Raw genomic sequence first — 16,073 nt, forward strand, 5'->3', positions numbered from 1 at the left:
TTGTAGTATTTTTTTCTCAGCTTTCCAATGGTGGTCTTAAAATAAAAATCGGTTGGGGGGCTCATGGCGAAAATGGTGATTTTAAAAAAAATTCAATATAGTGACCAAATCCAAGATGGCCGCTCTAAAAATTTTATTCCATTTGAAAACCCAGTTCTTCTTCGTTACAGAACCATGCCATTTGTTAGTTGTTTCATTGCAAATTTAGAAAATATCACATGATATAAATCTCAAGATTTACTAAAAATTCCACATTTTTTAAACTATCGGGTCCATTGGCGAACGAGGGGTCCGCTGTTGCGAGGTATTAAAAGTGAAATTCTCATTTTTTAACCATTTTCAACCAACCAAGTACAAAAGTTCTAATATTTGAAGACCTCGTGTCAGTAGTGGCCCCGTTTCAAAGACATTTGCTTTTTCAATTCTTCATGTTTCGTAAATTTTATCGGAAGTTGATTCTGTATTGATGTCTTAAAATTGAGACGTTGTAAAAAGAAATGTTCCCACAAAAATTGGTGAAAAAATTGGAACAGAACATAATAACTGAACTGAAAAACTGAAAATTAAAATGCTTAGAGGAAACTAACAAAAAACAGAAAAGACATAAGGGCAAAACTAGCACAGAAGATTGAAATTAATTAGCATCCATCAACGTTTTACAGAATTTCACTGACATTTGAGTCAACAAACAACATCTAAGATTTCGTTAATCGAAACGTACACATGACGAGGCAAATTCGTGTGTTATTTCCGTTCACCCGCTAGCTAGGGTACCGGAAACCGTAGTACAATTTTCTCCACACAATAGCGACTCTTTCGCCGTTTCCAGCTGTAACGTCGTGCTGATAACACTCACTATCACCTATCGCTATCATATTCAAATGTTCGTTTTACAGCGTGAATGCAGTTGTTGCGCTTTGTTCCAGTGCTGTGTAAAGTGTGGCGAAACAAAACTGTTCGACAATTAGCCGCGATCACATGGTGTTTTGTTCAGCCAGCTAGTAGATCTATAAATACATGTCTCTATGCACGAGAGAGAAAAAAAAGAAGTAAATTGCTATTAATCATCGTCACAAACGACATTGAGTTATTTCAGAGAAGCTGTTTTTTGCAATGATGATGATTGCCGGGTGACGTTGTTTGTCAAAATGCTTAGACTCTCCATTCTGCAGTTTTGACATTAAATGAATAAGTATTACAGGAAAAAAAATCCGACTCCAGCTCAACGGAACGCGCAGAATGAAGGCCGGCTGCTCTGGAGTAAGAGATCGAATGTGTATCTCCATCCCGTAGACACCCCGAACCGTTTGAGCGTTGCGAAACAGATCGCACAGTCTGCACAAAAGGAAGATCGTCATATTTTCCTGTCGGATGCACTCATGGAAACTTCAACTCGGTTACCGTAGGAAACCGAGGTAGACAAAAACAATTGTGTACGAGATTGCTGAATTGCGAAAGAGACAAGCGTCGCTGTTTGGCACTCCTAGGGGGATCCGTCCGACTCGAATGTTTCGCCCTGATGGATTTCACGATCGTGTTACAGCGCTACAGTCAGTCAACCGAAAGTGACGACAGCCGTGCCCATCGACTGGATCGTCCAAAAACCATAAAAAAACTTGATTTTTTTTCGCCTTATATCTGTAGTGTTTCTAGTGATAACACGCCTTCCTGATTTACTCATTGCTTTTTTTTGGTATTTAATATAAACTGTGTGTACAACGTGAAACAACGCTACGCTCAAATGAAGGTCAAGTCCTACTTGGGATGTAGTATCGTGAAAGAAAAATAAGTTGTTCCGTTGGATTGAGTCTGGTGCAGTGACGGTCTGATTCGAAACTTTGAAGAGCGCATATTCGTACGATGGAGGAAAGGAAGAGGCCAATCACATGTTAAACTCGACTGCGAAATGGGAAAAATGGGTAGTCGGGGGTGTTGCTGATGAAGGAAGCGAAAAAAGTGCAATATTTTTTTTGCAAAATGAGAGGAAATATAATAGACAACCAGACACATATATGTCTACGGCTCTCGCGAAATGAGGCCCATGCCAACGCAGCCGCGGCGCGCGATCCGGCGGAGTCTGTAGTGTTTGCAAAGATTGCTGATGACTCATCGTCGGTGGTCCTTGGACTGATTTGTTTCTTCTACGAAGGAGTGAAGCGGTACCGTGCGTCGTGAGCCCTGACACACCGGGTTGCCGTCAGAAATTTTGATTATTCTACGAAATGCGGCGACCTTGGTTCGGTTCGATTCCGTATGTCGTGGGTTCCACGAAATGGAAGATTAAAATTGTTCAAAATTTTGTTTCATGGCCGTCAGAGGTTTGAATGGTCTGACTTTTCAGGTAACTCTCACGGCAGGGATCAAGCGGAATATGATTTTTTTAATGGCTTTCAGTAGGAGAAGTTTAAAGTTCAAATATCCCTGAATTAAAAAAGTATACAGTCTTCTTGTAAGCTGTTTTCGTTTCATAAAAGAGAGATTCTTGAGGGCCAACAGAAAAGATATCTATAAAGCATGCTTTATCATGTTGATTTTTTAATTTTGAGTCGAAAGAGATAACCTGCTATCAGAAACCCAATCTTATTTCTGTAGAGCTAATTTTTGTTCTACGTTTAATACATACAGTTTTTAGCTTACTATCCTCTGCAAACCTTCTTATACAAACTATCTGAGGACCGGTCATGTGCCGTCGTTAATTGTTAGGCTTCCGGTTATAACTCAGGAACAAAAAATAAAGTTACTGTTAAACGAGGTAACTTGCATTAATGCTATATCGGTCGAATTTATTGTATTTTTTGATCTGTTACTCAAATGTTTAATCTATACTGCTCATGGATGCATAGTTGACGTAAAAACCAAAATGTACTTTTTCGGCCCTACGCACTCTTAACTATGTTGTTCACATGCCTAATACTCAAACAACATATGTTTGTTCGAAAATATTCGAGAAATTTAGGAAAATTGAGTTACTCTGCTATTGGTTTCACATAATGCTAATGGTTGACGTAATTCCCCGCATAATCAATCAGCATAGTAACCTATTTGTTTTTGTAGCTTTACGCCAAGTTATGGGAATAATCGTTCAAAAAACAGTCTGGAATGAATCATAAAACTCCATCAGTTCTGTTTTGATTAATAAACTCTACTAAATTGCCAGATTATTCGATTGGAAAAGTTTATACCAAAGATTATATGGCTTTAAACGTTTTTCACGAAACAAATGCGTTGTTCTGCATGTTACCACATTATTCGTAAAACAAATACCTAAACGGGGTAAATTGCAACAGCTGGTAGACATAAAAAGCTGTGTTCCTCTAACTTCACGAAGCAAGCTATCATTTCTTTTTGAAACAATATTAAAAGCACAGCTGAAGAGGGTAAAATGCCTGATAAGCCAATCGTCATATGTTCGAATCTCGACTGGGAGAGGCTGTTAGAGTCAATAGGATCGTAGCAACTGGCCCTGCAATTGTCCTGTACTCTAACAGCTGGCTGCGAAGTCTGTCGTATAACCCTTTAAGCACGGAGGGGTTTACTTACGATATTTGGTTTTTGGATCAATATAAATTTTTTTTATCTCTCGAGATACCAAAACCAGTGTATTCTACACATTGCAATAAATGTTTGCTAAATGTAGCAACCTACACAATTGTGTGGGTTCGGCCTTATCTTATACCATTGCACTATGGGCAAAAACGAGCCGAAAAAACGGACGCAATTAAGATATGGCCTGCAGGCTGATAACATGTAGGTGATCTTATATAAAATTTTCCGGAGAATCGCATGGTGCCCATCGCTTTCCTGTTTGTCATCGGATAGTGCCCCATTTTGCTCATTTTTCCCTATTTTTAACATTTTTTACCCTTTTTGGACTATACCAAGCCAGGCTTTGCAAAAACAAAACATTAAAACCTAATTATTTTGTGTAAAGAAGTCCAAAGAATTGAATAGAGTTGACCCCGTTTAGTTTAGAGCGAGATCATCGCTTCGAGGCTCATAGACTTCAGCTTTTGAAGTAGCGGAACGGTCGTTACGTAGCTTTGGAAATACACGCAACTTTTTGCAAGTTAAGTTTTTACTAACCTTAATACAACAGATATAGCGGAACGTCCAGATTGGCTTAAAAACATTCAAATGTTGTTCCAAGAATTTGTTTTAGAAAATTCCGTAGTTGAATACATTATTTGTCACACTTCTTTATTGCTTTACAATTTATAAATGACCAGTTTTAGGTTCCGGTAGTACTCTAAACGGAAGTTCCGTGGTGTGGAGTATGAACGAGTGCTCTACAGTATAATGTATTCATTCTTACTAACCCAAAATGAGATGGCAGCAGCAGATTTCGTTTTATTTCATCTCTTACTTATGACGTGAAAAAATAATCCCACTGCGATCTGGAATATCTCCGGGAAAATGGATTTAAAATTTGCTAATATATTTTATCATTGAAGGTCAATCTAAGGTGGTTCTTTGAAGACAAGTTGTATAAAGATCGATCAAAAAATAGTAAAGATAGAGCCAAAAGTGTAACGGCAAGTACACTAATTTTTGAAGTCCCGGCGGGAACGTAAAGGTGAAAGTAGGTATACAATAAGGCCGAACCTACACAATTGTGTAGGTATGAAAAACAATGTGCATAAGTAAGTTGTAAAAGTTATTTTCCGTAAATTTTTAATTCCATTAATTAGAAATACTTATTACCAATAATTTTTTATCTAAGCAATTTCGAAATACGGATCCAATAAGAAAATACGACAGATAAAACTTTTTGCTGTTTTCACAAGATTTTGAAGACTAGACAATAATTAATCTAAGCACAAAAGAAAACTTCTTTTCAGCTATTTTCTATTTTTTCTACGAGTTACGATGTTTACACAAGAGATTGGTGCCTTATATGTAAAAATACGACGTTTAGAAAGGAAAGGAAATTTTTTTAAAAGTAGTCATGTCTCACCTGCACAATTGTGTGGGCTCGGGCTTAAAGGGATAAAAAACAGAAGGTCAAGTTCTGATAATGGAATGTAGTACCTAGGCTTTCAAAAAAGTAATAATTATTCTATCCTAGGACTCTCATAGTTGCACTCATAGTTGAAAACTGTTGCAAGTTACCCCGTTTAACGGTATCGTAAAATTTTTCTCATTAGAAGATATGCTTATTCATTACCTTTAAAGATAAAAATACCTATTTAAATAGTACTCAATTTTCCAAGAACTATAACATAACCTATAGGATTGTTTTTTTTGAATTTTTATCACCATGGAAAATTTTGTGGAAAACTTTTTCATATAATATATATCCTGGAAAACTAGAAAAGTAGAAGGGTACAGCCCGTCCCCTATATGACGCTGATATGATAATATGACGCTCTATTACGGGTCTGGTTTTGGTTACAAACAAGGCTTTTATATATATAGATGACGGAACACAATTCTCTCTGCATTGAATCTGCGTTCGTGGCTCAAGACGCTTTAACTTATGGCTTTCCAATTATTGCCCAATTTTGCATTTTTTTATTGCAAGTTCTGTTCTTGTCGTTCAACAAAGCAAAAAAAAAAGATATCAATCACTACCTACGTATTTACGTCTTCTAAACTTGCTGTTTTCAGCACAGTAAGTAGCAGGGAAACAGTCTTCAGTTGATATTTTTCGATGAAAAGAAAACTTGTTGAGACAAAGAGACTTTTTTGTCACTTTTTCTGGCGCACTTCACTAACACAGACATCAAATTCTAGATTCAGATACACGGTGAAAAACATGGAACATATCTTTCAGGTTGTTCAACCGTGATGATCGACGAGCATGCTCTAAAAGATTTATTTCTGGCTTCTGCTGCTTCTTATGACATTTACCCTTCTAGGTACTGGCATGTTTTTGGAATCCTTGCACCGTGAATTAATATTTTATGTAATGTCGGCATCAAAGTGTTCAGCTGTATTGTTCAATGTTTAATTTGGCTGTTTTATCGCACCTCCGGTCGAACTTCACAATGTCTAGGGGTAACTGAGAGGCTAAAGCTATGAGGATGGTTTGTAAATTGACTGAGGATTTCATCCATTTCAAGAATTTCAGTTAACTTTACTGGATCCTCGAATACGTGTTTTGCAACATTTCCTAATGGACGAGTAAAAACCATAATTCGAACATATAAAAGTTATTGAAACTACTCATGGCATACCTGTGGGCTGCTGTATTGGCTTCGCCAGATGGTTGAAAAATGTCCAGTCTTAGATTTAATTCATTCTAAAATAGTTTTTCTATTCCTTTTTTGCGAACAGCAACGAGTTTTTGACGTAGGACTACGTCTTACGGCAAGGTTTGGGATAGGGTGTCATTCCAAAAAATGAAAGATTTTGATCGCTAATAGCTTAGCTGTTTCCAGATCGATTTCAAATATTTTACGCCAATCGATCGGAAAATTTCCTACGCATCCACACCAATAATGAAACCAATTGATTTCAAAGTACGTGCTATTGAAAAATTGAAAATAATTAAGCATTGTCCATCTGGAAATCCTCGCTTCGTGATTGGTTGAAAAGCCATTATAGTTTTAATGTGATTTTAGAAAAAAAAAAGGACAAAATCTCCCCATCACAACAGGTCCAAGATTCTTTACGGCGATCTAAACCTATACCAATCTGATATCTGTGCTTGGCAAGTAAACTAGAACAAACGATAAAGTCTTCTCGTTTCCTTTCAACAAGATTTTTAACACCGCGATTCCGCAATTAAACCTAGACCATTTTGATGTCCTTGCTTGAAAAATACGCCAGAGAGAGTGACAAAGCCCTCTCTTGTCAACAAATTTCTTACGAACGCAATTAAACCTAGTCCAATTTGATATCTGCGGAAGTGTGCCAGAAAAATTCCAAAAGTTCCTTGTGACCTTCTCCCAACAACAGATCGCAAATTCTTTGCGGCAAGACGAATAAACCTAGGCGAATTTGATATCTGTGTTGGAAAAGTGCGCTATAGCTGTAGTGTTCGGTTATAATATGATTCTGTATGTTTGCGTAGGTGCATGTTTGCGTTTCATTGAAAGTGTAATGAAAAGATGTGTTGGGATTGAATGGGATGGTATAAAATGAGATTGAATTGGTAAAATTCTTTCAACATGGGGAAACCATTAGTAATAAAAACAATCTTTAAGGGGGCATAGTACTTTTTCAATTTAAAAAAATCGAAATTTTTTTTATTGATTATTTCGAAAGATTAACATTTTGACCATATGTGTTTCAAGTAATTTCGATGAATTCCAAAAATTGACAAAGTTACAGCTATTTGTACCGCGCATGTCTGGAGCGATTACACAGCGAATAAAAACTTCAACGTCGTTTTTCTCGAAACCAGGTTTTGAAAGTCGGTACCATAAATATCTCAAGAACGGCTGAAGCAATTCTCATGATTCTTTTTTTGTTTCAAAGCTAACAAAATTATCTAGTGTTTGACCCATCCTTTTTTCGATATTAGAATTTTTGTATTTTTTAGAAATGTTAAAAGTCAATTTTTTCGGCTAAAAACCTTACTTTTATGTTTGAATGTCCGCCATTTTGTTATGCGTTCGAATTTAAAAAAAGGATGAGTCAAACACGAGATAATTTAATATTCTTTCATGTCGTTTTGGAATTTTTCAATTCGGATAAGCCCCCCAGCGCCAATCCATGGTACCGCAAATCATGTTTTTTTCGAATGATCATGTTCAAGGAGCCGTAGGGGAGAGGAGAAGAGGTTCACATATGCAAACAAAACTGCAAATATTAGAATAAAGTGCAATGTTTAGCAAGCAATAAACCCGAATCGATTCGCTTTTCGCGTTATCGAGAAAAAAATATTTGAAATAAGGCAAAAAATATGGTGTAAAAAGTACTATGCCCCCTTAATTTCTGTAAGGTAGTAGGAAAGTAATAGTTTGTGTTCTGGATTTTGTTAAATAGTTTCCAAATGCGCATAGAAACAACTCTGAAATCTGTTAAGGATTGAAGGTATACAATATTACTACCACAGACTCTTGGAAGAAAAATCGACAAAAATGATCGTCCCGCACATTTTGCCTAAGCACTAGCTCCATCTATGATCGACATTCCAAAACATTAACTTACAACTCCGCCTATGATGACGGATCTCTGTAGAGGCTATGACTACTGAGAACCATAGCAGAGGGTCCAAAGCCCCTAAAAAGAGGATGGTTTTAATAGCCGTTATCAATAGCTATTACGTAAAGACTTGAATGGATAAACCCCTCGAAGGTGTGACGCGACCCGTGTCTATGGATGAATGGAGGAGGGGTTCTATTAATACTCTGTCGCAACAAAGCCTGTGGTGTACCAGGACGCCCCTCACAGTAATATGCCCTTGCTGCATTAAGCCGGTCACCCTGATGCAGTGTACCATTTCTTACCGAGCATCCTCTCTCTGCCGAAAAACAGAGAAACGAACAAGGTGGAGAGGAAAATAGGGGAGGAACACCTAGAGGAGGACCTGAATGATGCGCTAGCAGAAATTCAATCCTGTTCCTCGTCTATCCTCAACACGCCGATTCGTAGTGAGTCATGGCCAATTGGATGGCCGTACAATTGCTCAAACAATCTAAAAAATTTATAACGTCGAGTATTAAGGTAACTCAAAAGTCGCTGAGTCTCAATAAGGGAGATCTCTGCACGCTTACCAGTCTTGTGACAGGACATTGTCCGAGTAAATATCATCTTCGGAATCTGGGTTGCGTAATAGACGATATTTAACCTCGGAACACTCGCTCTGCAATTGTGGAGCACAAATAGCACGCAGACTGCAGTATCTCAAAAAAGGGAGATATCGTTTGCGTTATGTTAGAGATGTTAGAACAGAACTATCCCTTGAACAAGCAAGTCTTTTTTATTGGGGCATTCCCTCCTTTTCCTTAGAAAGCGCCACTTTGACGAATACGGAGACATTCCTAACCATCAATAAATTTGAAATGACTATTAAAGCGTGCGAATGTGAGTGTGAGTGTTATGTCTATTTGGCTGTGTTACTACTTTGATAAATGTTACATACAATGCATGTAGCTGTCATCTCATTCAAAGAGACACTACGCTGAGAAACAGTGTGCGTCATGGTAGTCTCGGATACGCTGTCGTATCCCTCTGGGGTTCCCCAGGGTTCTCAAATAGGGCCACATAACATTTGCAGAACAGTCAAGCCTTTTTTAAATGATTCAATTTTACGATTTTTAAATTACGCGGTTTTCTTTATGACGATTTTTGAATTGACACGGTTGCTTTTTATGACTATTTTTAAATTAACGTTTTTTACAGCCGTGTTTAAAATTAACACGGTTTTTACACCGTTTTCTCTTACGCACCACGTATCTTCCGTGTTGAAGAAGATTGGAGTTTAATATCATCTATCTTCTATCTATATATATAAAAATGAAATGCTGTTCGTGTGTCCGGTATAGACTCGCAAACCGCTCGACGGATTTTGATTAAACTTGGCATACACATTGCGTTTGATGTGAGGAATGTTGTTAGCATGGTTTGAGACCCCTCCCCCCTCTAGAAGGGGGGGCTCCCATACAAATGGAACACAAATTTCTTCATAACTCGAGAACTAATCAAGCAAATGGAACCAAATTTGGCATGTAAAGGTTTTTGGAGCTAGAAATTTTTTCTATGGTAGATTGAGAACCCTCCTTTTTCTAAGAGGGGGGGCTCCCATACAAATAAAACCAAAATTTTCTCATTACTTGACTATTAATCAAGCAAATGGAACCAAATTTGGCATGTGGGAGTTTCTAGAGACAAGATTTATTTTTACGGTTGTTTGAGATCCCTCCCCCTGTAGAAGGGGGGGGAGGGCTCCCATACAAATGAAACACGAATTTCTTGATAACTCGGGAACTAATCAAGCAAATGGAACTAAATTTGGTATGTGAAGGTTTTTGAAGGCAGAAATTTTTTCTATGGTAGATTGAGAACCCTCCTTCCTCTAAAAGGGGGGGGCTCCCATACAAATAAAACCAAAATTTCCTCATAACTTGACTATTAATCAAGCAAATGGAACCAAATTTGGCATGTAGGGGTTTCTAGAGACAGGATTTATTTCTACGGTTGTTTGAGACCTCGTCCCCTCTAGAAGGGGGGGCTCCCATACAAATGAAACACAAATTTCTTTATAACTCGGAAACTAATTAAGCAAATGGAACCAAATTTGTCATGTGAAGGTTCTTAGAAGTTGAAATTTGTTCTATGGTAGATTGAGAACCCTCCTTCCTCTAAGAGGGGGGGGCTCCCATACAAATAAAACCAAATTTCTTCATAACTTGACTATTAATCAAGCAAATGGAACCAAATTTGGCATGTGGGGGTTTCTAGAGACAGGATTTATTTCTACGGTTGTTAGAGACCCCTCCCCCTCTAGAAGGGGGGCTCCCAGCCATGATAATGGGTCAAATTTAATAGAAGTAAGATAATATAATACTTATTTTAAAAACAAAATTGAAAAGAAAATACATTGTTAAAATGAAAATATGAAGAAAATAATGTTGAGGATACACTAAGTTTATTGTTTCTGACCAGTTTTCAATTGATTTGCACTCAATTGAACTGCACTGATATTTTATTACGATTTTGCCAACATTACCATTTTAAGAGTGGGTAATCCTAAAACCCAAATCGTTACGTTGGACTTGCTGCTCGAGTCACAAATGCTTATGCGTAGGATTAGAAATTTGCGGCATGATTAAGGAATATCATGGGTTATCAAAAAGAAAGCTCTTGGTTGCAAGATTACAATTAATCAAATCTTCAGGATTATGCATGTACCCCCTTTTTAGAATGGAATTTTTTATATGGTAGATTTAGACTCCTCCTTCTTCTAAGAGGGGGGGCTCCCATACAAATAAAACAAAAATTTCCTCATAACTCAACTATTAATCAAGCAAATGGAACCAAATTTGGCATGTGAGAGTTTCTAGAGATAGGATTTTTTGCTATAGTGGTTTAAGACCCCTCCCTTTAGAAGAGGGGGACTCCCATACAAATGAAACCAATTTCTGTATAACTCGGGAACTAATCAAACAAATGGATCCAAATTTGGCAAATGAATGTTTTTGGAGGCAAACATTTTTTCTATGGTGGATTGAAACCCCTCTCGCCACCGGAAGGGGGGTTCCCATACAAACGAAACACAAATTTCTGCATGACTCGGGAACTAATCAAGCAAATGGAACCAAATTTGGCATATGAGGATTTCTAGAGATAGGATTTTTTCTATGGTGGTTTAAGACCCCTCATCCCTCTAGAAGTGGATTCCCATACAAATGAAAACATGCAAATTTCTGTATAACTCGGCAACTAATGAAGCAAATGGAACCCAATTTGGCAAATGAAAATTTTTTCTATGGTGGATTAAGGCCTATCCTTCCTTTAAGAGAGGGGGGGGGGGGCTTCCATACAAATGAAACACAAATTTCTGCATAAATTGTTACGTGGGATTAGAAATTTGCGGTGATTTAGAAATACCTTGGTTTGTCTACCCCTTTTCTAGAATGGCGTAGCAGCGTGCCGGGTCCTCTAGTTATTAATAAATTAAATCAAATAGAATGCTGGGTTTTATCAAACGCTTTAGTCATAATTTCAAAGATCCGTATACAATAAAACATTTGTACATAACATACATAAGACCTATTCGTCAATATTGCCATATTTTATGACACTCACACATTTCGTTACATGTAGAATGAATTAAATCTGTCCGGAAACAATTTCTACTAAACTGGGTAGTATTTCCATTACCATCTTATGAAGCACGCTGCACGCTCATTCACATACAAACATACAAATACTTAAAGAACACCGCGAACATGGAATGTTTCACTCTATCATCCAGTCAGCCGAATCGCTTCCTAAATTTAACTTTTATGTGCGAGCCATAACCATAGAACTCGTAAAATATTTTTAGGAAATTTACATGGAACAAATTACGAAGAAAATGACCTTACTATGTCTAGGCTGCAAATTAAAAGGTGACTTAGTCGTAGAAATAATGAACTGGGTATGCAGTAATAACTGTAAGTGGTTTTTGGACGTGTTTGATTAAAAATGGGTCGATCACAGACGCGTCTACAAATTTTCCATTTAGAATGTATTCAGATGTCAACACAGCTTGCAAGTTTGTTTTGAATTTTCATTCGTTTAAAAGTCGTCATACTCATGGAAACTTGTGATAAATGTTTTAAAAAACACGGAATAAACGAAAGATTCATCTTTCATACCATCAAGCGATACAAGGAAACTGATTCTTAGAAAATACTCCCCAACCCTGACCGTAAACGCACTGTAAGACCACCGGAAACCGTCAAACGAGTAAGAGAGCGCATTCGATGGAAACCAGATCAGTCTGGTCTGGACGTAAGATGGCCAAGGAACTGGAAATTTCGCAGTCAACCATGAAGAATATTTTAAATGACGATTTTCGATTAATTCCTTACAAAAAGCAACGGGTGGACGGTTTGACTGAAAAGCAGAAGGTCGCAAGAGTCGAAAGATGTCGGCAGCGTCTGCTCAACTGGCAGCGTGATTGTGAAATTCTGTTTTCGGGCGACAAAATGGTCCTGCTACAGGATCACCACATCCAACAAAATGATCAAATATATGCAGCACACATTTCTGATATTCCTCGGGACAAACTGGTCGTTAAAAGTTTTCAAAATGTTTCCAGGATGATGGTATGGGGATGTTCCATTGCTGTTCATTGAGCTTGGTGTTTAAATCAACACTAAATATTTCATCGATAATGTGTTGAATTGAATATTTACTTCCCATTGTCAAAAAAACACTACAAGAATGCACCATACTGCTTTCAACAAGATTCTGCACCGTCTCACCAGACGAAAGCTGTACAGGCTTGGTGAGAGGACAATTTTCCGGATTTTATTTCTTCGAAAGAGTGGCCTGCCTCTTCGCCTGATTTGAATCCTCTCGACTTCTATGGCATGGGGTTACACGCTAGGCAAACTAGGGTGCACCAAAGGATTGTCTCTGGTAACTTTCAAGCAACGTTTGAAGAAGATTTGGGATGAAATTCCTCAGCATATAGTATCGTGCGTGCCAGCTGTAACCCAATAACAATAACAATTGCGACTGGTAATGAAAGCAAAAGGAGAAAGATTTGAGTTGGACCGATGATATGGATATACTTTACACGAAATACACTCAAAATTAAAATTTTAGCAAGCGTCTTATTTTTGTGACCGGTTACTTTACTGATAGTTATTACTACTCATCCTTGTTTTTGAGATACAGTTTTTCAGGAAAAATCCAGGTAGTTTTAAACCCAACTCGAAGAAGGTCATTACACAAATCCACGTGGAACAGATGCTGTTGTTAAAGATGTATTATCTTGTGTTATCCAAATTATTCATGTCATTCTCATTATTTTTTTACAATTTTTAATTAATTAATAATTAACTTCTAGCATTAAGTAATAAACATTTGGTACCATAGAAGCAACTCGAGCAAACCCTATCTGCCCTCAAATCACACGCAGGCAGCAAAAGCAACCAATTTTATCTTCTGTTTTCTTTCTCTCCATCATCTCGTTTCAGGAATAGTAGCGGTTGCGGCTGTGTCTTGCTCGGAGTATTTTTCAAGATCGTGTAGGCGGGCATATCTCTGAGGGTGACTGTGCGTGTGTGCATACGTGTGAGGTTCCGTACGTGTAGTGGCCATCCATCCATCCATCCATCCAGCCAGCCAGCCAGATCCAGATCCAGAGTTCTGCTGTTGCTGGTTGGTGCGCTGTGGAGTGATATCCCCCGCGCCCGCGATATCAAGTGCACACGACGAAAACAGGAAAATGATGTGTGCTGCTGCAGCAATAGAGCCTGTTCCGCCGTATTCGAGCTGAGCTGAGCAGCAGCGGTTGGTTGGTTAGTGGTTGAGTTTTGTTTTTTATCGTACGGCGCTAAATAGTGATGATGTGAAAGAATTCACAACCGCAGTGCTTAGTTTGCATCGGTGAAGTGCATCAATGTTTGTGTGTGTGTGTGCGCGCGCTGATTATCGCCGTTTCCCAAGGGGTATGTGTATGTGTTTATGTTCTACCAGCAGAGTGCAGATGCGGTAGAGTCGGATAAAGAAGCTTGAATTTAAAAAGTTAGCAACAAGATACCGAGTTAGTGTCGGAAAAATGTGTGAAAAGTGTTGAAAAAGGGGGAAATTACACGCATTATTGTAAGGCCTCGCTCATCAAGAGCCGAAAAGAACAGATCAGGAAAGTTGTTATCAAATTCAAAAGCAACAACAGCAAACGTGCCCGGATGAGCGCAGACGAGATCGGGCTAGCAAGCAAGGAATGTGCACGAATATGCTGAAGCAAGTGGAAAAAGCAATAACAGAAGCTGCAAGGTTCTTCAAGCTCATGTTGTGACCATTTATGTTTCATCGCAGGAGGGCCAGCCTCCTGGAGTAATCGCGAGAAATATGTGAAAAATGCCAATTTAACCCAAATAGCTATCGTGTATCAGTGCGAATGCTTGTAATAAATCTGCTAAAAGTTTACGACGAGAGTGTGGGAAGCGAAACAAAACAGTAAATAAAAGTTGCACCAATTGCTGAATCTCAACAGCGCCAGCAGCGTTGCGTTCCGAAGCAGGAATCGTGGCGGTCCAAAGAAGGCGATCTAATGCTGCACGTGGCCCAGAAGGTCGAACCGCTGTACCAGAATGATCGGAACCATTCGGGTTAATCGGCTGGAAACGAAAACTGAAAGTGAAACAACTACCGTAACGGCCGTGCCTGGCCGTTTGCCAACCAGTAGCGATAAAGCATATGAGCGACCGTCGTTCGGTTGCCGACGACAGCGACAGCGACAGCAGCAAAACCAACATCAACATCAACAGCAAGAAAAACTGCTAAATCAGCAACAATGCAGTCCCAGGACGCGATAGGCGATTGCTCTCGTTACATCTTGCAGGTGAGTTTTGAAACTGTGAACCGATTAGATTTATTTTATTTACCCGTCAGCCCCGTACAGCTGGGGAATTTGATTAGCTGCCAGTTGATTTATTCTGTCCGGCTGCCGCGGGATTTGGACGGCTTTGTTCACCAGCGACAGCATTTGAAAACCAATTGGAATTTCTTTGGAGTTTAACTTCGTCTAAATGATCCAATGCACCTGCATGTTCGGAAAACGATTCCTTTGGCTGTATCTTGGTCAGCGCAATTTATTGTTATTGTAATCATTTGTCATTGCTTTTCGCCCTCGAGCAGTGCAAATCATTGCAATTGCGCCACAAATTAGAGTCGAAACACTGCAAAGGGTGCAGTAAAGTGTTGGACTTTGTAATTTAATGTGCAAACGTATAAAACGTCAATGTTCGGGTAGCAAACTTCAATCTTATCAATTCGAAACCACTCCTTTTTACCTACCGATACGAGATAAAATTATGCCGAGAACTTGACCTTTATCACTGAATAACCAGCACACGTAGGTACACCTTACAGGAACAGGAGGAGCACTTCGCACGTGAACTCATCGGGATCAAGCGCGGGACACTATTACGGACAAGAAGGGCTTGGCCATCATCGCCGCCGCGCCGTGCGCGCAATCTCGTATTGATTGTTGTCGTTCGGTGTTATCGTTGCACATATTTGCGCGAATGGGATTTTTTCCTTTCTAGCTGTAAGTACACAACAACAGACTCTACAGCCATACGTATATCGATTCGACAACAACGTCGTCGGTTCCATAGGTTCACCAAGTGGAGGCAGCAATAAGTAGCCAGCTGCTAATGACACCGTCAAGGGTTGGGTCGCGCTGAAGAGTTCTACCTGCCTGGATGGTCTCATCGTCGGTCGGCAAGCTTTTACCGCCGACAAACAGAAGAAGGTGTTAATCGTCACTTTCTGACTGCTTTATGTCTTTATGTCTGTCAACAGCAACCTTGATACCCGGCAGTGCAATATTGACCTTTACCGATGACGAGTTTACTAATTACGCTCTCAAGCTCAGTCGGTGGAGATTGATTTTACTTTGTGACAATAAATGCCCCCCTTTCCCCTACCGTCCCTCCATAAATTGTAGAACCATCGTT

General features: G+C 39.0%; 1 protein-coding gene across 4 annotated transcripts in view; it reads left to right on the forward strand.

The window, feature by feature from the left end:
- Positions 1–16,073, forward strand: part of LOC128744201 (unconventional myosin-IXb-like) — a 153,711-nt gene that overhangs the window by 32,641 nt on the left and 104,997 nt on the right. For all 4 annotated transcript variants that reach the window (XM_053841031.1, XM_053841032.1, XM_053841033.1 and 1 more), the window contains exon 2: positions 13,584–14,953. In XM_053841031.1, coding sequence (XP_053697006.1) covers positions 14,906–14,953 — 48 coding nt within the window. In that variant the 5' untranslated portion in view covers positions 13,584–14,905. The remainder of the gene's footprint in view (positions 1–13,583; positions 14,954–16,073) is intronic.

This window comes from Sabethes cyaneus, chromosome 3 (genome assembly GCF_943734655.1).
Source record: "Sabethes cyaneus chromosome 3, idSabCyanKW18_F2, whole genome shotgun sequence".
In the NCBI taxonomy this organism is placed as follows: Eukaryota; Metazoa; Arthropoda; class Insecta; order Diptera; family Culicidae; genus Sabethes; species Sabethes cyaneus.